The 22,965-nt window shown below is 36.7% G+C and overlaps 1 protein-coding gene across 3 annotated transcripts in view; it reads left to right on the top strand.

Moving 5' to 3' along the window:
• Nucleotides 1-22,256, top strand: part of LOC101702087 (putative ATP-dependent RNA helicase DDX60) — a 100,693-nt gene extending 78,437 nt beyond the window's left edge. For all 3 annotated transcript variants that reach the window (XM_087217001.1, XM_087216999.1, XM_087217000.1), the window contains 6 exons: nt 6,469-6,590; nt 8,959-9,106; nt 10,158-10,300; nt 16,298-16,449; nt 17,135-17,197; nt 21,538-22,256. In XM_087217001.1, coding sequence (XP_087073127.1) covers nt 6,469-6,590; nt 8,959-9,106; nt 10,158-10,300; nt 16,298-16,449; nt 17,135-17,197; nt 21,538-21,637 — 728 coding nt within the window. In that variant the 3' untranslated portion in view covers nt 21,638-22,256. The remainder of the gene's footprint in view (nt 1-6,468; nt 6,591-8,958; nt 9,107-10,157; nt 10,301-16,297; nt 16,450-17,134; nt 17,198-21,537) is intronic.
• The last annotated feature ends 709 nt before the right edge of the window (nt 22,257-22,965 follow it).

Here is a 22,965-nt window from a genome sequence, read left to right as displayed (position 1 = left end):
TCTAATTTCTCATTTTTGATGGCTGAGTAGTACTCCATTTTATAAAAAAACCACATTTTCTTTATCCAGTCTCCAGTTGATGGGCATTTGGGCTGTTTCCAAGTTTTAGCTATTACAAACTATGCTGCTATGAACATGGGTGCACATATATCACTGTGGTATGATTCTTTTAATTCTTTGGGGAAGATCCCCAGCAGTGGAATAGTGGGGTTGAATGGGACTTCTAGTCGTAGTTTTTTGAGGTATCTCCATACTAATTTCCACAGTGGTTGCACCAGTCTACACTCCCACCAGCAGTGGAGCAAGGTTCCTCTTTCCCCACAGCCCCACCAGCATTTGTTATTGGTTGATTTCATGATAGCAGCCCTTCTTTCTGGAGTGAAGTGGAATCTCAGCATAGTTTTCATTTGCATCTCTCGAATGACCAGTGATGTTGAACATTTTTTCATGTATTTATTTGCTATTTCTACTTCTTTGTCTGAGAAATGTCTGTTCATTTCAGATGCCCATTTTTGGATTGGGTCTTTAAATTTGGGAGGTCTGATCTTTTGAAGTTCTTCATAGATTCAAGATAGTAGACCTTTGTCTGAGGAAGAGCAGGTGAAGATTTTTTTCCACATTGTGGGTTGTCTCTTCACACTGCTGGTGGTTTCTCTTGCTGTGCAGAAGCCTTTTAATAAGAAGAGATCCCACTTGTTGATTGTTTGTGCTAGTTCATGGGCAACTGAGGTTTTGTTCATAAAATCTTTTCCTACACTGATGTCTTCAAGGGTTCTACCTAACCTCTGTTCCAACTGGTTCAGAGTTTCTATTTTAATACTTAAATCTTTAATCCATTTTGATTTTAGTTTAGTGCATGGTGAGAGATACAGGTCTAGTTTTAATCTTTGGCAAATTGAAGCCCAATTTTTCCAGCACCATTTATTAAAGAGGTTATCTTTCCTCCAGTGAGGGTGTTTGGCTTCTTTATTGAAGATGAGATGGCTGAGTGTGTCTGGCGTTGTTTCTGCATCTTCTAATCTGTTCCACTGGTCCTCAAGTCTGTTTCTTTGCCAGTACCATGCTGTTTTTATCACAGTAGCTTTATAGTATAGTTGCAGGTCGGGGATTGTGATACCCCTGCCATGTGTCTGTTACCTAGAATTGCTTTTGCTATTCTGGGTCTCTTCTTGTTCCAAATGAATTTTTGGATTGTTTTCTCGAGGTCTATGAAGTATGCTGCTGGGATCTCAATTGGAATTGCATTAAATCTATATAGCAGTTTTGGAAGTATGGCCATTTTCACTATATTAATCCTGCTTACCCAGGAGCAGGGGATGTCTGTCCATTTTCTGATATCACCTTCAATCTCTCTTTTCAGAGTGCCATAGTTTTCAGAGAAGAGGTCTTTGATTTCTTTTGTTAGGATGATTCCTAGGTACTTCAGTTTTTTGGATGCTATTGTGAAAGGAATTATTTGCCCTATTTCTCTCTCAGTGAGTCTGTCATTGGTGTAGAGGAAAGCTATTGATTTTTGTGTGTTGACCTTGTAAGCACCTACATTACTGAATTTGGTTATGAAGTCTAGAAGACTTTTGGTGGAGTTCTTGGGGTCTTCTATATAGACTATCATGTCATCTGCAAATAATGGCAATTTGACTTCTTCATTACCTATCTTTATTCCTTTTATTTCTTTCTCTTGTCTAATTACCGTGGCTAATGTTTCCAGAACTATATTGAACAAGAGTGGTGATAGTGGACATCCTTGTCTTGTTCCTGATTTGAGTGTGAAGGATTTCAGTTTTTGACCATTTAGTATGATATTGGCTGTTGGTTTTTCATAGATGGCTTCTATCAGTTTAAGGTAGAGACCATCTATTCCAATTTTTTGTAGGGTTTTTATCATAAATGCATGTTGGATTTTGGTCAAATGCTTTTTCTGTGTCTATGAAGATAATCATATGGTTTTTGTCCTTCGCTCTGTTGATATAGTGTATTACATTGATTGATTTTCATATATTGAACCATTCCTGCATCCCTGGGATGAATCCCACTTGATCAGGGTGTATGATCTTCTTGATGATCTTGTGCATTCTGTTTGCCATTATCTTATTAAGGATTTTTCCATCTATGTTCATTAGTGAGATTGGCTGGTAGTTCTCTTTTTCAGTTGGGTCTTTCTCTGCTTTGGGGATCAAGGTGATGCTTGCTTCCAGGAATGAATTTGGGAGTATTGCTTCCTTTTCAATTTCATTGAAGAGTTTAAACAGTTGTGGCAGCAGTTCCTCTCTAAATGTCTTGTTGAATTCAGCAGTGAATCCATCAGGGCCCGGGCTTTTCTTAGTTTGTAAGTTTTTAATTATGTTTTCAATTTCATTGGTTGATATTGGGTTGTTCAGAATTTTTAGGTCTTCTTCGTTCAACTTTGGTAATTCATATGTATCTAGGAATCTGTCCATTTCTTCTGTGTTGTCCATCTTATTGGCGTATAGGTTCTGGAAGTAGGTATGGATGATCCTCTGGATTTCTGCTGGGTCTGTTGTCATTTCACCCTTTTCATTCCTAATTGCATGGATTTGGGCCTTTTCTTCCCTTTTTCTGATAAGGTTGGCTAAGGGTTTGTCAATTTTGTTGATTCTTTCGAAGAACCAACTCTTGGCTTCATTGATTGTTTGTATTGTTCTCTTAGTCTCCATTGCATTGATTTCTCATCTGATCTTTATAATTTCCTCCCTTGTATGAGCTTTGGGGTTGTCCTGCTCTTCTTTTTCTAGAAGCTTGACATGCAGCATCAGGTTGTTTAATTGGGCTCATTCTGTTTTCCTAATATGAGTATTTACTGCTATGAAGTTCCCTCATAAGACTGCTTTCATTGTGTCCCATAGATTCTGATATGTTGTATTGTCATTGTCATTTAATTGAAGGAACTGTCTGATTTGTTCTTTAATTTCCTCTGTGACCCATTGGTTATTCAGAAGTATGTTGTTCAATTTCCAGATGTTTATGAAATTTTTTGAGTGTCTTTTGCTATGGATCTCCAATTTCATCACACCATGGTCTGATAATATAGAGGGGATAACTTCACTTCCTTTGCACTTACTTAAACATGTTCTATGTGTGAGTATGTGGTCTATTTTTGAGAATGACCCACGTGCAGCTGAGAAGAATGTGTATTCTAATTTTGTGGGGTGGAAGGCTCAGTAAACATCTGTTAAGTTCATTTGTTGAAGAGTTCGATTGAGTTCTAGTATTTCATTACTTATTTTTAGTCTAGTTGATCTATCTATTTGTGACAGTGGGGTGTTGAGGTCCCCCACTACAATTGTATTAGTGCATATGTATGACTTTTCATGTCCATTAGTATTTGTTTTATATAGTTGTGTGCACTAGTGTTTGGTGCATAGATATTTATGATTGTCATCTCTTCCTCTTGGAGTCTTCCCTTTACAAGGTTGTAGTGTCCTTCTTCATCTCTCTTAATCAGTGTTGATTTGAAATCTACTTGATCTGCCAAGAGGATAGCTACTCCTGCTTTTTTTCAGGTTCCTGTCGCATGCAGTATTATTTTCCACCCTTTAACTTTCAGTCTATGAGTTTCCTTTTGAATTAAGTGTTTTTATCACATGCAGCATAGTGTTGGATTTTGCTTCTTGACCCATTCTGCCCATCTATTTCTTTTGATTGGTGATTTGAGACCATTAACATTGATGGTTATAACTGAAACTTGTCATTGCCATGACTTTTTCTTTTTGTTGGGTTCTTCACCTTTACATTTAATTTCTTGTCTTGCCAGATGGGTTCATTCTGCTTTGCTTCCTGGGGTTGTGATCCACAATGTCTGCTCCTAGGATATTGTGTAAAATTCTTTGGAGTGCTTGTTTGGTATTCACAAAGTTCCTAAGGTGCTCTTTGTCATGAAAGTATCTTATTTCTCCATCCATTTTGAAAGATAATTTTGCAGGGTATATCAATCTGGGTTGGAGGCTGTTTTCTTTTAGGGCTTGGTATATGTCACTCCAAGCTCTTCTTGCCTTGATGGTTTGTGTTGAGAAGTCTGCTGTGATTCTGATGGGCTTTCCTTTGTATGTGATTTGTTTCTTTTCTCTAACTGCTTGGAGAACTTTGTTCTTCTGTTGCGTTTCTGGAATCTTAACAGTTATATGCCTATGTGTAGATTTTTTTTGATCAAGGCTATTTGGAGTTCTGTATGCCTCACTTATCTGTATGTCAAGCTCTTTTCCCCTGCTTGGGAAGTTTTCTGCCATTATTTCTGTGAAGCAATTTTTTATGTCATCTGCACTTTCTCCTGTTTCTTCATTGAGCCCAATCAGTCTTATGTTATTCTTTTTTGGATCATCTAGCAGCTGCTGGATTGATTTCTAATGTTCCCTTATAATTTTGAAGCAATTTTTCTTTTCCTGGTCACTAATTGCAATCATATCTTCTATATCTGAAATTCTGTCCTCACATGGGCTCATTCTGCTGTGTAGACTTTCAATGGAGTTGAAATGGAAATCTATTTGCATCTGTTTTACGGATTCCATTAGTTTCTTATGTTGGGATTCCATCATGTTCCTGAGCTCCTCTCTAGATTTATTAATCATGTCTTGCACTAGGGGCACAATTTCTCCTGTTATCTGAGAAATTATTTCTGATTTCATTTTTTCCAGATCCCCTTTTGTTGCCAGTTCAGTGGGTCCAGGTGGTTGAGTATCAGAGTGTTCCATCTCATTTCCCTTTGGGGTTGCTTTAGGTGATCTGGAAGTCTGGTTTTGAGAGTTATTTACATGTTTTCTCATTTCGACTGGGGCAGGGGCCTATTAGCGCCTGCACTGATTATCTCCTCTGAGCTGGGTGAGGTGGGACAGGGGCCAGGAGCAGTGATAGGGATGGTGACCCAAAAGCCCTTTCCTGTGGGCTGGGAGCAGCCAGACGAATGGTGGCCTGGAAACCCCTTCCTTGGACCAGGAGCAGTGGGATGGTGGCTCAGAAGCCCCTCCCTCTGGGCCGGGAGCGGTGGGAGGGAAGGTGGCCCAAAAGCCCTTTCCTCTGGGCTGGGAGCAGCGCGAGGGATGGTGACAGGGAAGCCCCTTCCTCTGGACCAGGAGCAGTGGAAAGACGGCTCAGAAGCCCCTACCTCTGGGCTGGGAACAGTAGGACTCAGTACCTTGGTCTGGTGGTCTGGTGTCCTCTGCGTCTTTGTAGTGTAGAATCAGGTGGCTGCCTGTCTGCAGCGGGGTGATTCCGTGTCTTCCGCGGGGGACTCAGGACTTCAGCAGCGTGTGCACAGACTTGCCTGTCTGCAGTGGGCTGATTTGTCATGTGTTCGGCGCAACCGGGGACCTTGGTGGGGTGTGGGCAGACCTGCCTGCCTGTCTGCAGTGGGGTGATTCGGTGTCTTTTGTGCGACTCAGGACCTCGGTAGGGCATGCACAGACCTGCCTGTCTGCAGCAGGCTGATTTGGCGTGTAGGCTTTTGATATTTATATTGAAGCAATAAAGCCCTTACACATTGTCCATAAAGTAAATTTTGCCCTTGTGTAGTACTTGTGCTTAAAATCACTATGTTTCTTAATGCCTGGTGAATTCAGTATCTTTCACAACATTACCTTATCTTCCATTAATTTATAAGACAATTTTACTGCACAATAATAGATGTAGTCACTATGCTCTAAAAATGCACGGTTCTGCACCACAGTTACGTAGCTAGTGAAAGGCCTGTACACAGGACAAGTAATTTCAGGAAATAGGCAGTAATGTTTTGTTTATTAATATGCATTGGGTAGTTATAAATGGTTGCAAGGAGGAGGAAAAATTGATGACTTCATGAGACAAATGATATATTTAGCATTTTTCATAAATGAGGAAACTGAGGAGCAGAGAAATTAAATAAGTTGTCATGCTCTCACACTTTTCAAAATTCAGAACCAAGAATCAAATATTAGTCTGACTCTACAGCCCGGGATATTTTCACAGCTTGACATTTATGTCTCAAGTTTTTAAACTCTGCAGTTCCCTGCTTCTGTGCTGTGCAGGGTAGAAAACTCAAACTGACAAAAACTTAAATACATGGCAGGAAGGTAAGGTAGGTAGATCAGATTGGGAGATCATTGATGGACTGAATTTCAGAAAGCCTTAAATCCAAAGCTATAGAAAAGTTTGTTTATCATACATTTCGGTATCATTAGAGATTTTTGAGTGTGTGAGAGAGACATGATCATAAATTCTATGGGAACCTCTGATTATCCATGATGATAGAATAAAATGAGGAAAATGTTGGTAAGGTGATACAGGGAATTTGTGGTTGGGGTAACTAGGACCTGACACAGATTGGAAGCAACAATACAAACGATTAGAAAGTATACTTACTATCTTTGTCTCAATGCTTAGTTTCTATGAAATGAAATGGAATGACACTTTCAATTTAAACATGAAAATATGGACAGACATTGTTAACACATTTATAATAAGACATTTTGGTTTGTATAGGCTCAAAACGGTTTTCTCAAGATGTTATGGAAAAGCTAGTGCTAGTACTGGCAAATCTCTTTGGAAGAATATATATTCCAGCAAAGTACTATGATGATAATATGAAGTTTTATCAGTCAAAGGTAAAGTATATGATTTTGCTGAACTTTTCTTAGTTACAGGATAATTTTTGTTGAATAATTTGCTGTTTTTATAATTAGTGTGCAATTTAATCTATAATTCCAAGTCCCCCTCTGTAAACCTATGAAAAGTTTAAATGCCTTGAGAAAAATTAGAATTGAAGTCTTATTCATGTTTTCCTTTGATTATATCTAATTAAAGCAGTAAGATAATACTGAAAGATGCAGCTATTTATACATTTAAGCAAAGCAATTATTCCCATTATCAAATCTACATTTTCCTAATGATCTTTTTCACCTTGAGGTAAAACTGTATATTGTTCTTGATAATGCCTTCACCAGATAATATAAAAATAGTCATCCAGGAAATCACCTATATTAGGTTGGTATCACTGTGACAAAATGCTTCAGGAATGCAGTTTAGAGGGGAAAAGATTTATTTTTGCATTTAACTTCAGAGATTTCAGTTGATGGTCAGCTGGATCCATTGCTCACCTGTGGGGAGACAGAAACTTCATGGTGGAACTGCATGACAGAAGAAAGCTGCTCACCTAGTGACAGCCCAGAAGCTGAGGGTGGGTGCTGAGAAGGTAGTGCTGGGGATCAAAATAGTCCCCAAAGTGACAAGCCCCATGTTCCACTCCCTTCAACTGGGCCCTACCTCCTGTTTGCATCACCTAAATGATGCCATCACGTTAGGATTTTAACAATGGACCGATGAACTTAATGAAATTAGCATTATGAGGATCCAGTCACTTCCCCCAAGTCTCATTCACAAGGAAGTCTTCATCACCATGACCCTTTTTAGGGAAGCATTGGAGCCCATCCATATTATATCTGAAACACAGAGGCCCAGATCATGAAAACTCTTGTCTAATTTTATTTGCAGCATTTCTTTGGTAATGATCCCCCATCACTTAACATCAAAGAACATTACTAATTCAGCTCATTAGGTACTAAGAAAGTGGGATGGGCTGATTTATATTAGATAACCTTGTGAAAAGCTGCTATGGAACAAAACAAGAAGACTTATTCTACACCATTTAACCCAGAGAAATGAATTACAAATATCCTCTAGACCAGGAATCACAACTTTAGAACATCATCTAAGACTTAATCTTCATCCTTTTTCCCTATGTGTACATTCTTGAAATATTATTTAATTGTTCTATTCAAATTAAAACCTAACCTATAAAAGAAAAGCTAGCATTTCTAGTTTGAAAAGGTCATCATAAAAATAAATCTGATAAAAGATACTTTGAGTAGAAACCTTTTCTTAAAGATTAATAGAAACTCGTCTACGACCAGGTTACATATATTAGATGGTTGTTAATCCTACAATAACAGAGAGCTTTGAAAACAGTGAGAACTGCATTGCTAAAATTTTATAGTGGCAAGAGGTTTTCCAAGGTATGATAGAATTCTCAAACTTAGTATTTGTCTCAGAGAATTTGCCAGTTTGGGATATAGTTTGAATATTGGATTTAACAAATGCAGATGTAGTGAGAATGAAAATGCTTAATCCATTTCTTAGTGAGTATACTGACCTGAAATTACAGATAAGATACTTAAGTAACTGCAAGCACCCAAGTTTTCATCACCAAAAATTTACTGAGTAACAGGTCTGAGTGAAATTTTGGGGTGCTATATGAAAAGGCTTTAAAAGAGAGATAAATATTTCCAAAGGATTATGACATTTATTAAACAAAACTCTTGCTAGAAGGAAGGATCTGGGTGCACCTTTATGCATAGACTTGTATTTTGCTTAAGAATTATTTGGAATTATTTAGGAATTAAAGATGAAAATGTAGGTTAGGAAAGAGGAGACTGCTCACATGTAATTTGGACCTGAGAAAACTGAAACACACCATCTTAATACTTAGAAATCCCAAGCAAGCCATGACCTAGGGCAGAGATGTTATAGGTATAGACCGAGGCTTATGACAACACGAAAACAGTAACAGCTCACTTCATTCTACTTCGATGGAGATGATCTCACCCTCACTCTCTTGCTCGAATACAAACATGGGGAGCTCACTCTGCTGAAAGAGCATCTGGTTAGGTTTACTTAAAACCCTTACAACCAAGTGAGCTTCACACCCGGCATACACGTGCGCCTTCTATTGTTGCTTGCTCTCTAAATATCTCACTAGATTTTGTCAAATATTCTTGAGTCTAATGTCATTTGAGGGTATGGCTCTATTAAAAAAAAAGAGTTTAATTAAGTAGTTTTTAGACTAATGAAGAAACAGTGGGCTTATTGGATAAATAGAGAACCTTAGAATTATACTGGAAGGTTCTTTGCTTTTCTTCTTCCAAAGGTTTAATTTTAACAAACTATAGTTTTCTCTGAAAAATATTTTTCCTCTAGGTGTTCCTTGATGATCTCCCTGAGGATTTCAGTGCTGCTTTAGCTGAGTACAACATGCAAGTTACAAAGGACTTTGCCTCTATTTTACTACTTGTGTCCAAATTGGCTGATATGAAACAGGAGTATCAACTCCCATTGTCTGAAATCAGTGAGTATATTTCAGCTCCATTGCAGAACAATTTAACAATAAATAATCTTTCCTAAGACTATTTTATCTCAGGGCTGGGGATGGAGTTCAGTGGAAGAGGGCTCTTCTGTCATGCATGAAGCCTTGAGTTCACTTCCCAGTACTTAGAAAAAGATGTATATTTTATTTCGAAGAAGATATATATTTTATCTCAGAATTAGACTAGAGTCTAACAAATGTCAATTTGGTTTTGAGTAAAGGATTTCCTTCAGCTTTTGAAAGAAAAACATCTGATTATTGGGAGTTAATGGTGGTGGAAAATGAAGCTAAATATATCATTTATAAACCGTCTTGATTAAAGCCTGTCTTTGAGTCAACCCTGGAAAAGGGAGTAAAGAGATCTGTGAGATTGAGAAAAACTAGAGTCTAATTCTGGCATTGTTTTGCTTGAGAGGAATTATATTTAATGTTCATCAGCATAGAGCCTAGGTCGATTCCCTAGACCCAAACTTTGGCTGTGCTACTAGAACCCAGTTTGGATATATGAGTGGAGCTTTAAAAACACATAAATGGAAAATACATGTCTTCTCATTTGCCTTTTCCAAACCTACTAAGAGTGACCACTTAGAACACCCTGTCCAGAAAGATTTTAAGCCAGACTCAGAGATCAGGGGACAAAGTGGCAATCAACAATTATTCTCTGTAAAAAGATATGCAATTTAAATATTTCTTCCTATTGATAAAAGGAATTAAATATAACACATTTTTACAGTGAAGTAGTGATACTAAGGTTAGTAGCTAACATTCATTGAAAGTACCTGACCCAAACTGGGCCACTCCCATTCTGTGATACAGCCTACTCAGTTACTCAGTGGACATTGTGCTGCGGTTTCTTAAATGGCTGTACACATAGAGTGGTCGAGATCCTTGGTGGTTAACCTATGGCATGTGTGCCCCAGGAGGCTGTTTGTTACCATTAAAAACTCTAAAAAGTTCACCATCAGATCAAGTAAATGAGGTTTGACAAGTTAACTGATTTTTAAACTAATCTATTTCAATTTATTATGGTCAGAATTCACAGGTAAAGAATGTGAAGACTCCCAACTTGTATCTCACTTGATGAGCTGCAAAGAAGGAAGAGTAGCAATTTCACCATTTGCTTGTCTCTCTGGGAACTTTGACGATGCTTTGCTTCAACCAGATATTTCAAGTGATGTAAGTGAAGAATGGGGTTTATACATAGATCTCCACAGCTTTCCTTCTGTCTGAGGGGTATCTTGTAACAATTCTTTTGATGAATTTTGAATTCTGGCATACAAATTATAAAGGATTGCATGTTAGCTTGATGAGTAATAATTTTAGAAAAGTTTGTTTCCTGTAGTTTACATGGATGAGTACAAATAATAACTTATTACATAAGAGATCTGTAACTACATTGAAGAAAAGACATATTAACTACTAACCAATGTAATTTCTCTTTTTCCACTTCTTTGCCTGATCCCTTTTCCCATTTCCAAAAGGATACCTCATTATTTCCTACCATGTCCTCATTTTACTCTTTAATTTATTTGTATTTTTAGATTACACAAATAAGATAAACCAAGTGCTATTTAACCTTTGTGTCTGACTTATTTCACTTAACCTTATGGTCCCATCTGTTTCCCTACAAATAACTCAAATTCATCCTTCTTTTATAGCTGAATAATACTGAATTTTCTTTTTCTATTGCTTGGTTGATGGGTATCTAAGCTGTTTCTCTAGTCTATCTATTGTGAGTTGCAGTGCTATAAAAATGGGTAGTCATGTATCACTATAGTATGATAACTTTAACTGTCAGGGTAACTCTCAGGAAAGGTATTGCTGGGTAGAATGGAATTTCCACTTTTATTTTTTTGGTGAATCTTCAAACTGATTTCCATAGTGGTTGTACTAGTTTACAGTCATACCAACAGTGTAGAAATGTTTCTCTTCCCCTACAACTTCATCATTTGTTATTTTTGAGTCTTTAATAGTGATTATTTGCATAAGATGGAATCTCAGATTACTTTGATTTGCATTTCCCTAAAGGCTAAAACTACTGAACATTTTTTTCACATACTTATTGTCCATTTATTCTTGTTCTTTTGAGAAGTGTCTATTTACTTTGAAAATTTTTCTTGGGTCATTTTTCTTTTGGAGTCTAATAGTTTTTGAGTTCTTTATGTACTTTAGATATTAGTCCTCTATCAGAGCAGTACCTGGAAAATTTCTTTTTTCATTTTGTGGGTTGTCCCTTCACTCTGTAGGTTGTTTCCTTTGCTGTGCAGAAGATTCTTAAGTTGACACAATCTTATTGTTAATTCTTGGTATTATTTCTTGTGCTATTTTTGTTCATGATGTCCTTCCCTATGCCTGTGTCTACGGTGTTATCCCTGTTTTATCTTCCAGGAGTTTCAGTGTTTCTGTTTTTATATGTAGACCTTTGATGCATTTTAATTTGATTTTAGTACAAGGTGAGAGATAATGTGACCAGTTTCATTTTTCTCCGTATGTACAACTAGTCCTCCCTGCACCATCTTTTCTCCAGCATAGGCTTTTTACCCCTTTTGTAAGAGATCAGATTTTGTTCCTGTGTCTTTTATTCTATTCCATTGTTCTATATTTCTATATTTTTTTTGCCAATACTATGCTGCCTTTATTACTAGAGCTTTATGTTATAAGTTTAAGTCTGGAATTGTAATGCCTCCTGTTTTACTCTTGTTACTCAGTTTGCTTTGTCTATTTTTGTTTTTTTCTTGTTCCACATAAATTTTTAAATTGTTTTTCTAGTTCTGTGAAGAATGTTGTTGTTATTTTGATAAGAATTGCATTAAATCTATATACCATTTTGGTACTATGACAATTTTAATGATATTAAGTCTATCAAAGAACAAGGGATTATTTTCCATTTTCTAAGGTCCTCTTTAATCTCTTTCTTCAGGGTATTGATTTTTCATTTTAGAGTTCATTTATCTCGTTGGTGAGGTTGATCCCTAGATATTTAATTGCTTTGAAGCTACTATAAATGTAATTGTTTTCCCAATTTCTTTCTTGGTGGATTCATTATTGGTACAATAGTACAGCAATACTATTGATTTCCTTGTGTTGATGTTGTATCCTGCCACTTTGCTTAATTTTAGTTCTAAGAGTCTTCTGTGATTTGTTTTTTGGTCTCATCACCTGCAATTAAGATAGTTTGACTTTTTCCATTCCTATATATATATTTTTTCTTCTCTTACCTGGCTGGTCTGGCAAACATGTCAAGTATGGTATTAAAGAGGAGTGGTAAGAGTGGACACGCTTGTCTCATTCAATTTTACAAGAAGTACTTTCAATTTCTCCCCACTTAGTATGATGTTGGGTGTGGGCTTGTTATATATGGCTTGTGAGTTTCACATGAGGTCCTTCTAAACTATTTTCATCAAGACTTTTATCATGAATAGATGTTGAGTTTTGTCAAAGGATTTTTCCACCTCTATTGAGATGATCCTGTGATTTTTATACTTACTTCTAAATGTGGTGTATTGCATTTATTTATTTCTTTTATTGCATTCTTGGTATGAAGCTGACTTGATCATGATGTATGTTCTTTTGTTGTTTTGCTGTGTTCTGTTTGTAAGTATCTTATTGGTAATTCCTGAATTTATATTCATTAGAAATATTGGCTTGTAGTTTTTTTCTTTTTTTGTTGCCATTGTTTGGTTTTGCTGCCTTGCTTGCTCATGATTCTTATGGTTTTGTGTTGGATGATTTGCATCAGCTGGGACAAAAGCTCTGCAACTACAGTACATGTCTCTTTTAAAGGTGCATTTTTCCTTGTGGTGTTCCCCTTGGTTTGGGTTTGTGTCAGTGTGCAGACATCTATTACACCTTCTTAAAGGGCTGGGGTCAGTCTCTGTCATTGCTTTGCTTGGAGAGAAAAATTGATGTCAGTATTAGACTTTTTCACAGAAACAATCATATTATCAGTATTTACTTTAAAATTTGCTTTGAGATTTTTTTAACTCATTCAGTAACCAAAGAAGGTGAAGGAATAGTAATGATAAAGTGTAGGCTGAGAATGAGAAGAAAAAAGCAAAAAGGGGAAATAGATAAAACAGACTACCATAAAATTAAAACCAAAAGGAGGAGGCAAAATGAGAATATAGATTTTGATAGCATTATCTTCTTTCCTAGACTGGAGGGGGAGAGAGAAGAGGTTTGAAAGGTCATGCGAGGGACCAGAGAAAAAGAAAAGAGCAGGAAATATTAAGCAGGAGAGGGTTTGCAGACCTTGGAACCAGTGAATCCTGTATCTCCACCTGTAGAAATCCAACCTTGTAAGATTCAAGAAGCAACCTTTAATGAGGGGGATCTCAACATGTCTATATAAATCTCTGCAGACATTTAAACATTAATCCACACCCATACACATTTGTATACACATGCAAGCTCCACAGCAACACCTTGGGAGTGAGGGAGTCTGAGAATGCAGACCGATCACTGAGGTCTGTCTCACACTTTGTCCTATGCACCTTTGGAGGTAGAGTCAGCTCTCCATGCAATTCCCATTGTGTTCTGGAGCCTCTGAATCCTGGGTGGGGCATTTCCTCTGCTCCCTCCAGTGAGTGTTAGCTCTGGGTTCTCTACCAACTGTGGTGATCCCAACTGCTCCCTTCTTCTCTTCTCACACCATCCCTGGCTCAGCGTTGTGTGGTTTCAGTAGTCTCCAGCTGGGAGGGGGAGTTCTTCACTTAGTGCAGGCAGTCTGTCTCCTCCCCAGACCTTTAAACTTATCTTTAGCTCTTGTGTCTCCCCATGCCCAGTGTCAGAGAAGCAGGAATCTGTACCTCTGCTGCAGTATGGGTAACGGCATCCAGCACAAGTGCTTAGCTATAATTTCCCCCTTCTCACCGTACCTTTTTCCCTGGAAAGTTTTTAGCATTTCACAGGGGAGGTGGGTGTCTGGACCTGGGCTGCACTCCATGCACATGGACTGGGATTCTGGGTACTGTTGTAATCACAGATCCTGGACTGTATCCTGGCAAGGGAACTGTAGAGGCTGGGGAGCCCTGGCTTCTAGAGCTCAGGCCCTGCTGTGGCTATCGCGTTGCCTTCTGTCCCTGAGAGTTTTGTGCATTGCCCTGGATGGCTAAGTCCCCAAACATGAGCAGGAATGTGCACTAGTGGAGTCAGTTTGCTGAACATGCCAGAGGGTACATGCTCCAGTGACAAGGAAACCATATGGATAAAACAGTAGTTTCTCCAGACTTGTGCTCGTTGAACATCTAAGCTTATAGCTTAGGTTCTTATTCTGAGTTTCCATTTTCTGTATTTCACCTAATTGCCATCCTGTTCAGCATATGTTCCTGTGGTTGGCAGCTCTATTGCCTCATTTAACCACACTCTGACTGGCCTTGGTGTGTACCATGGAGTGCTCTGTGAATGCTGCTCCCTCTATGCTCCAATAATGGGTCTTCTTCTCCTTTTCTATTTTTATACAATTTAATCAATTGTTGGAAAGTATTTGCCACATGATTTTTGTTTTCTTTCCATATGCAGGCTTGTCTCTGAGGTTTTGGAAGGGCACTGATGCAATTATAACAGGATAGGTTATGTCACATTGCCACACAATCACCATCAAATAGGAGTGATGCCTAAAGTACAGGGCATGAACACGTCCAGACTCATAGCTGTTACTGATGGAGTTCTATAGAAAGGGCTACATTCTATTTCTTCTGTTCAGAAGCATCTCAAACAGGCGAATTATAGAATATTGCATCATGGTAACTTACCCAACTCACTTCATACAAATTGACCAGTGTAAATTGCAATCTTAAAAATTCATTTGCTTTCATTTTGATTATGGTTTAATATTATACTAAACAAGCATACTTATTTCTATTATTATTTATTATTTTATTTTATTAGTTATTTATTATTTATTTTTATTATTATTTTTAGATGCGATGTAAATAAAGTACAAGGAAAATAACTATAATAATAATAACTATAATAACTGTAATTATAATGACTATCATGAACACTCCATGAGGCCAAGATTGATGGGTTCATCCTCTATTTTATTCCTTGTGTACTTTCTTCCCTATCCTCAAGTCCTCTATATGTCATATTTCATTCTACTTTTTAAAAACTTCATATTACAAAACCACTTATATGTTTTTAAAAATTTTATAGAAATAAATTAAAGGAATACTTTCTGTCAACTCTTAAAAGTAGGTTTCCATTTGCACTAATTATTAGTCTTTTAAGATGATCAATGTTATGACACGAACCTTTTCTTTTTCCTTAAGTTCTTTTATTGGTACATTTTAGGTATACAATACGTTTACATTTATCATTGGGTGCTTGTCCCTGTACACGAACCTTTTTAAAAAACTTTTCTTACTACTTCATAATACTCTGTAGTGGGAAACAACTTGTTGCTCTGTCTTTTGTTAATAAGTGTTTTGCCTGTTTCCAGTATTTAGTATACAAATAAGATTACTATGAATGTGTTATGCCCATGTGGGACAGATTTTTTTTTGAGGGGGATTATACATTTTCTTGGTTAAAAAGCGATTTTCTAGTTATCAGAGCAAAGAAATATTCAACTTTTCAAGCTATTACCATCTCACTTCTGAAAATAGTTGGACCTGTTTATCATCTCTCTAGCAGTATACTAGAGGTCCTGTTGACCCAATAAGATATAATTTGCAAAAACGAGCAGACAGATAATTTTGTATTTGCTTGTATTTTGATTGTCTTCTCTTCCTTCCTCCCCTCCCCTTTTTTATTCTGCTAATGGGTTCTAAAGATCATTAGATTTGTTTAAGTGAATACTTCTCATGTGGCATGTATGTCTCAAGCTCTCTCTTACCTTATTTGCAAAGGCATTCCCTGCACCAATAAGAATAATGTTAAAACTTTAAATGAGTTTTCTTTCCTAATCTGTCTTGCTGTATTCTAGTGGTCAGATGGTTCAATTTCCTTTCAGAGTGATGTGGAGGCAGTAATTCTTACAGGTGGAGCTAAGCCACTCTCCAACCTTACTGAGAATGACACCACCTTGTGTGTGATAAAAACACCTCCTTTTAATGATGAACTGTGTGATTGACAAGCATTGATTAAAGAAAGTAAATTAAAAGCTCAATGTAAGAAACATAAACTTTCTCTATGCATAAATAACATTAACTAACAATTCTATTTCTTCAGTTCATTCTGCGCACACTTGGTATCAACCATACTCAAGCTCCTGTACTGTGGCCGAAAAGATTTGATAGTCAAGGAAGAAGAATGCCACTTAATGCTTATGCACTGGACTTCTACAAACATGGTTCCTTGGTAGGATTAATGCAGGATAATGGGTATGTTCTCTCTCTCTCTCATAGATGAATTTTACAGAAAAAAATCTTTTTACAGTTGTACATATATGTTAATCATGCTAAACATATCATAGTTTCTTTTTTCTTCCTAATGGCCAGAGACAAGGACAAATCCTATATGATTTTTGTTTGTGGCTGACCAACAAAATCTTGGTATTTAGAGCAGCTTACTTTGCATAAAGGTATAACCTAAAGATGTAGATATTTTCAGATACTTGCAGATACACTTTACTTTTTGCTAATTGGTTTATTTATTATTAATGAATGAAAATAATGGCAATCCTATGCTGATAGGCATTATGTAAAGAATGTCATGTGTATGTCTGAGGACTGACTATATGACAATTGCTTTAGTTCTTTGACAGAGAAACTGTTTTCAAAAGTTAAGCTGAAGTAAATCCTCTTAGGTCTACCTTGAATGCAGAAATTGGTCCAGGTATTGAGTACATAGATGTGTAATGGCCACATTAACACAGGAATTCAATATGTGTTTACATATAATTTTGAATAATCATGATTAAAATGTGTTTGAAACTCTGACACACTTCAGAAATGTCAAGCATTTTGAGTTTTTAAATCAGACCCATTATGGTGAATAGTGTAACTATTGCATTAGTAAATAATGTTTTTGTGCAATTAATTTTCAAATTTTTAATTTGTTGTTTAGGATACATATGGGGGCAGCTTATGATTTATTGAAAGATTTTGCACTCACTATTAAATCTATCAGGTATGTTATATATTTAAATATTGATTTTATATTTTTAAATAATTTAGCTATGAATCAAAAATATTGAGCTCTTTCTATAAGTAAGGTACAGGAAAGTGCCTTTGAGCCTCTTAGTGCTAGGTAGTTCCACTTGCAGAACTTCCCTGTAACACATTGCCATGTGCTTCCTGTAGTAGAATTAGTTCCAATGTCCATTTGAGATTAAGTTCCATGGAGTTGGCAGTCTCATCCCCAGGCACCATGTACCAACAGGCAGCAATATTCCAAAGCTTCATTGGCTCCACCGTAGGAGGCCAGCTTGAAACTGCACTGGACACACTATAAAATATTATTGAATTGGCTTATAAATTGGCTACTGATTAAATTATGAATCTGTCCGAGACCCTTGTAACTTGCTAGATGAGCCTTTTGCTGGCACATGCAAACAGAACTCCCTATGCCAACAGCCACAATTGAGATCTCAATGGTCAGTGAATTTATGGAGCCTCTCTAGCAAGGTAAACACTACAGCTGAGGATTTATCACTCTTGTGCAGCCATTCTCCCAGATCAAATGTTAGCTAAAGATAGCACAGGCTACTCATTCATTAGGACCTGTCCTTTACGGGAATGCATCATTCCTTCCTTTATACAAGCCTGGCTTTCATCAGAGTCATGGTCCCACTGTTCCTTACATCTGCCTTTACAGCCCCTGCTACGTTGTGTAATCGATAAATACTGACAAGTCTAGACTTCTTGGTCTTGCCTAGGAAGAGCTAAGATCAGGTCCTGCTCCCCTCCCCACATTTATACAAACCTTTGTCTCTCATATTATTCTTTTGTCCTCCACTGTATCCTCAGCCAGGTAGTCTGGCAGACTCCGATACCCTACAACTTACTATTCTCATCTGTCACAAACAGTGTATGTCAGATCCATGACATGAAAGGGCTCCTTGGTGATCTATCAGGAATCCATACATTCTCTTAGATGTGCTTGAATGTGTTGCTTGAATGTGTTGCTTGAATGAGTGGTATTTTTTCAGGATTCATTTCAACCTGGTATCTCATTGGCTACTTATTCTCACCTTTATCAGAGCCCAGTATAAACTCAAATAATATCAAAATTCATTCAGACATCCCTGTCCTTTGGTTCCATTGGACATTTAATATTGCCTCATTAAATTATCATCTGCCTTTGGCTTCCAATCTGCTTCATTCTACTACTCTACAGGGGTACCATTGTTTGATCATTTATTTGTACATGTATTTAATTTGTCACAATTGCTTCTGGTATTGTTTTTTAATATTATTAATTTTATTGGTACATTTTAGGAATACAATATAATGACATTCATCATTGGGAATTTGCACCTTTACATAATATATCTTGGTTCTTATTTTTTTTCCCCATTCCCCTGCCCTCCTTTCAACCCCTCCACCTCTCCCTATTTAGAAAGACTTTGTTTCCTTTTTTTTTTTCAGTTTCTCATATTAATTCCATTCCCTTCTTTCCTTTCCCCTACCCTTCCCACATTCCCTTCCACTTTGCCCCTGTTCTTACTGCTACACATTATCTATTTTACCTTTTAGTCCTTATTTACACTTTCAGTTTGTGTTTTTGCTGATCAGGCCATGGTCTTTGATCTAAGATGAATAAGGTCTGCTTGAACTTTTTATATAAGCAGTGGATGTTTTGTGGTGCTAAAGCAGAAGTTACAGCTTTGTCTATTGTGAAGAACTCTAGTGACTCCTTGAGTGGTTCATAGATACCCAGGTTATAAACTCCAGAGAAGCCCAAGAAACTGCAACTACTTTGAAGCTTTATCCAAAGTATAGCTTAGGAAGACAATTCATTCATGCATTCAGGTAATAAGTATTGAAGTATTACTTGTTTGACACACTTTTAAGAATGTGAGTATAAAGCATGTTAAATTGACCCCTCTTAAAAAAAAACTTGCTATCTAGTAAAGGAAACAGACCTTTGAACATTACAAACATAGTAAGGGCTATGTTGGCAGAAAAGAACTGACTAGCTCTACTTGGACTCAGACAAAGGCTTTCACATAAAGTAAAGCTTTTAACTAAGTCTGTGAGCATGGTCCAGACAAAACAGTACTATCAAAAGTACAGAAATAAAAAATGGTGTCTTATGCAAAGGGTAGGCTTTCAGCTTACTATGGTGAGATAGAATATGGGAGTTGTGATAAGGATAGAAGAAGATGCTGAATTACTTATAAACAAGGGAATTTGGGTCGGTATTATACAAGGCCTTCACTGTCACATCATGGATTTGGGGATTGATGTTTTGAGAATTGTATAGGTAGTGCATAAGCATGAATGTGGCATGGGTCTAGGGTTTATAGATGTGGCAGAGATGTATAAGACTATAAAAGACTGTAACAGTGATGCAGATGAGAGAGAGAGAGAGTAAGGTCTGAAGGAAATGGAATTAATAATGCAGAAGAGTAGTTAGAGAAATATTTATGAGGTAAATTAAAAGAAATTGATAATGAATTTCATGTAGTTACTGAAGATTATTCAATTTTCTATTTTAGTTAATGATACATAAGAGTTATAGAGTGATGACGACAATTGGTGATAAGAACCAAAACTAGTGAGTTAGAATTTATGCATGTCACAGGATAGCTGTGAGGCATCCTTCAGGAGGAAATGTCAAGTAGTCATAATTATAGACCTGTAACTGAGGAAAAATTAATTATTGGAGCTACAAATCTAATCATTCTTGGTGGTAGGTCAGTACAATACTAGATATATTAATCAGCTCTTCTGTCACTGAAACATAGCACCAAGACAACAAATTAAAGGAGGAGAGGTTTAGTTTGGCTCACAGTTTTGGAGTTTTAGTCCATGGTTGCCAGGCTCAAGGGAGAAACGGCATGGTGGAAGGGCATATGGCAGGATGAGGGACAGCTGCTCACCTTGTGACAGCCAGAAAGTAGAGAGAAAGGAGGAGTAGGGGACATGGATACACTCTTCCAGGCCACACCCCTCTGTGATCCACCCCTCCAAAAACAGTCTACCTCACAGCACCTGCATGATCTGGTCACCTACCATAAAACCCCACCTCTCAATACATGAGACCCTTGGGGGACATTTTAGATCTAAATCATATTACTCTGGGAAAAAAAAAAACAACAGTAATTCCAGTGGCAAGCAGGCAGGTACAAACAATGACAGGCTTATGAGATGTCAGACTCGGATTGTTTTCAGTCCTTGATAAGCCCAGGTGCAATGGTGATTTGTGTATTTTTTCCTCTCTTTCCTTTTACCTATCAGTTTCTTAATGCTGCTGTAATAAATTACAACAAACTTAAAGGTATAGCACATACAAATTTATTTTCTTTTTTCTTTTTTTTTGGTACCAGGGATCGAACTCAGGTCCTCGTGCTTTCGAGGCAGGCACCGGAACCACTGAGCTAAATCCCCAGACCACAAATTTATTTTCTTACAGGTTATAGGTGGAAAATCTGAAAAATGTCTCAGTAAAATTAGGCTGTAACCAGTGCTTCATTCCTTTCTGGAGGTTCTAGGGGACAGCCTGTTTTGTTGACTTTGGCAACTTTTTGAAATTGTTGGCATTCTTTGGTTTGAATCTCCTTTCTCTTTTCAAATCTAGCAGTTGTTAGCATTATCTCACATTGCACTACTGTGACATTAACTCTCTCCTGTGTCCGTCTTCCACTTACACACACCTTTGTGATTGCATTACACCTATCTAGATAATCAAGGTTCATATTAGCAACCTTTATTTTCATCTGCATTCTTGCTGCCATTTCTCTTTGCCTTGTATAACAGTTTCATAAATTATAATAGTCAGAAACAAATCCATAAATTTATGAGGATTAGGATGGAGGTATCTTGAGACAGTTATTATTTTGCTTATATTATCCAAGATTTTCAAATTTCTTACACATCTAAGGCAAAGCAATGAATGATTTACTACTTTATAGGGGTAACTGGGTTTCAGTATGTCCTGGACACCTCAACAGAAAAAGCACAAAATGACTTCATAAGAGATGTATACAGAAAAGAAAAGGAATTTGATTCACGCTACACTATTGAAAGGGAGGTGGAGTCAAGAAACATGGAATTTGATGGCATTTCATATACTGTTGTAACAAACTGCATGGAAATTGTCTTATCTTTTCTCATTTCTTTTTTTGCGCAGCTTTTTTTTTGGGAATAAATGTTTCTTACCATCATTCCTCATATTTTGCTAATAGTATTTCATTATCAGATGAGATTTAATTTTTTTCTCCATACCTAGAGAAAACTCTTCTTATAATGTCACTAAATAGGTAATATATATGTATATAAATATATAATGTTTTCTATTTACAGTGTTTCCTTGCGTGAATTATGTGAGAATGAAGATGACAACGTTGTTTTAGCATTTGAGCAACTGAGTGAAACCTATTTTATAAAACTGAATAAAGTCTAAAAACAAAGTCCATGCACAGCTCTTAAAATACTGCCATGGAAGTTTTACAAGGTACAGTTTGGGTTCTCATGCTTTTTGTGAGAAAACACATGAATCATAAAGAACAAGCCTTGGCTTTAAAGAGTTAGATTCACACCTGCCGTGTTCTGTCATGGGTGTTCTTGGACAAATTATTTAGTGTATCTGAATCTTGGTTTCTTTTTATGTTTGACTAATCATGCTTACATCAGAGTATGTTGAGGTTTGACAGAAAATGCAAGGATTTTGAATGTAACTAAAGAGGCATTTTTCCTCTGTGAGATCAAAACAAATATTACACTTTTAATATTTTTCTTCTTTGTATCAGGATTTCTAAAATATTTATTAAGGGTAGAAAGAAACAATCATAGTATCCTAAAGGTGAAATATATTCTTTCCAAATAATATAAATGGGATTATAAAATGTAGATATGACTACTGAAATAATATATTCTAATAAACCAAGTGCTTTCTAAATACCCAAGAGTTTGAGATTCAAACTATGTGATGCTTAAATAATATGCAACTGATATGTGTTTTATTTTTATTACACATGAGTGACCAGAAAACAAAGAAGAAATAAAATGATTTAAATCTCTTACCTTTGGTTTCATTGTGTGAAATCTTTGCATATATCAATCTATTTGCATAAACCTATGGATTTTCTATATAATAATAAATTACATAAACATTTCTGCTCCTTATCCTCAGCCTTAGATCACCATTTTAGAATCTATTTTAGGCAATAAACTTTAATATTGAGTATTTCATCCTCAGTGTGAAACATCTGTTTTCTCCTTCCATCTTGATGCCATAAGCAAATGATACTCTTTTTGTGACATTATTCATAAGTAGATTATATAGGTTTAGGAAGACAACTGTGGTCATTTTTTTCTGGAGATGCAAGAATACCCTTATCCCTAGGACTGACCCATCTTTTCATGTGCTGTGTTGGAGGTTTTTACTTTCTTTGGGCTGCACCTATTTTCACTATGTAAAGCACTACAACAGTTTCTGAATATCAGTGTACTTAGTAAATAAGGTGACTTCTACTGTCTCTGTTTCATTGCTTAAAACAATAATACTCAAATTAATAAATTGTCATATCAGTTTTTAATGCCTAATTGTCTTTATAAGTCTCATTGACACATAAAAAAATTCTCCCATATGATTAAGTCAATCTGGCTACCTAATTTTCAGAAGGATAAGATTATTTTTGCTAACCAGAATTCTCTTTAAAAAGTAAATTACCTGTAATTCTAGCACTCTGGGATGCTGAGACAGAAAGATTACAATTTTGAGCCCAGCTT

Source organism: Heterocephalus glaber, unplaced genomic scaffold, assembly GCF_053883595.1.
Source record: "Heterocephalus glaber isolate CG9 unplaced genomic scaffold, H.glaber_assembly_v1.0 deba00001461, whole genome shotgun sequence".
In the NCBI taxonomy this organism is placed as follows: domain Eukaryota; kingdom Metazoa; phylum Chordata; class Mammalia; order Rodentia; family Bathyergidae; genus Heterocephalus; species Heterocephalus glaber.
The sequence above is the reverse complement of the archived record's forward strand: the minus strand, read 5'-3'. Positions and strand labels throughout refer to the sequence as shown.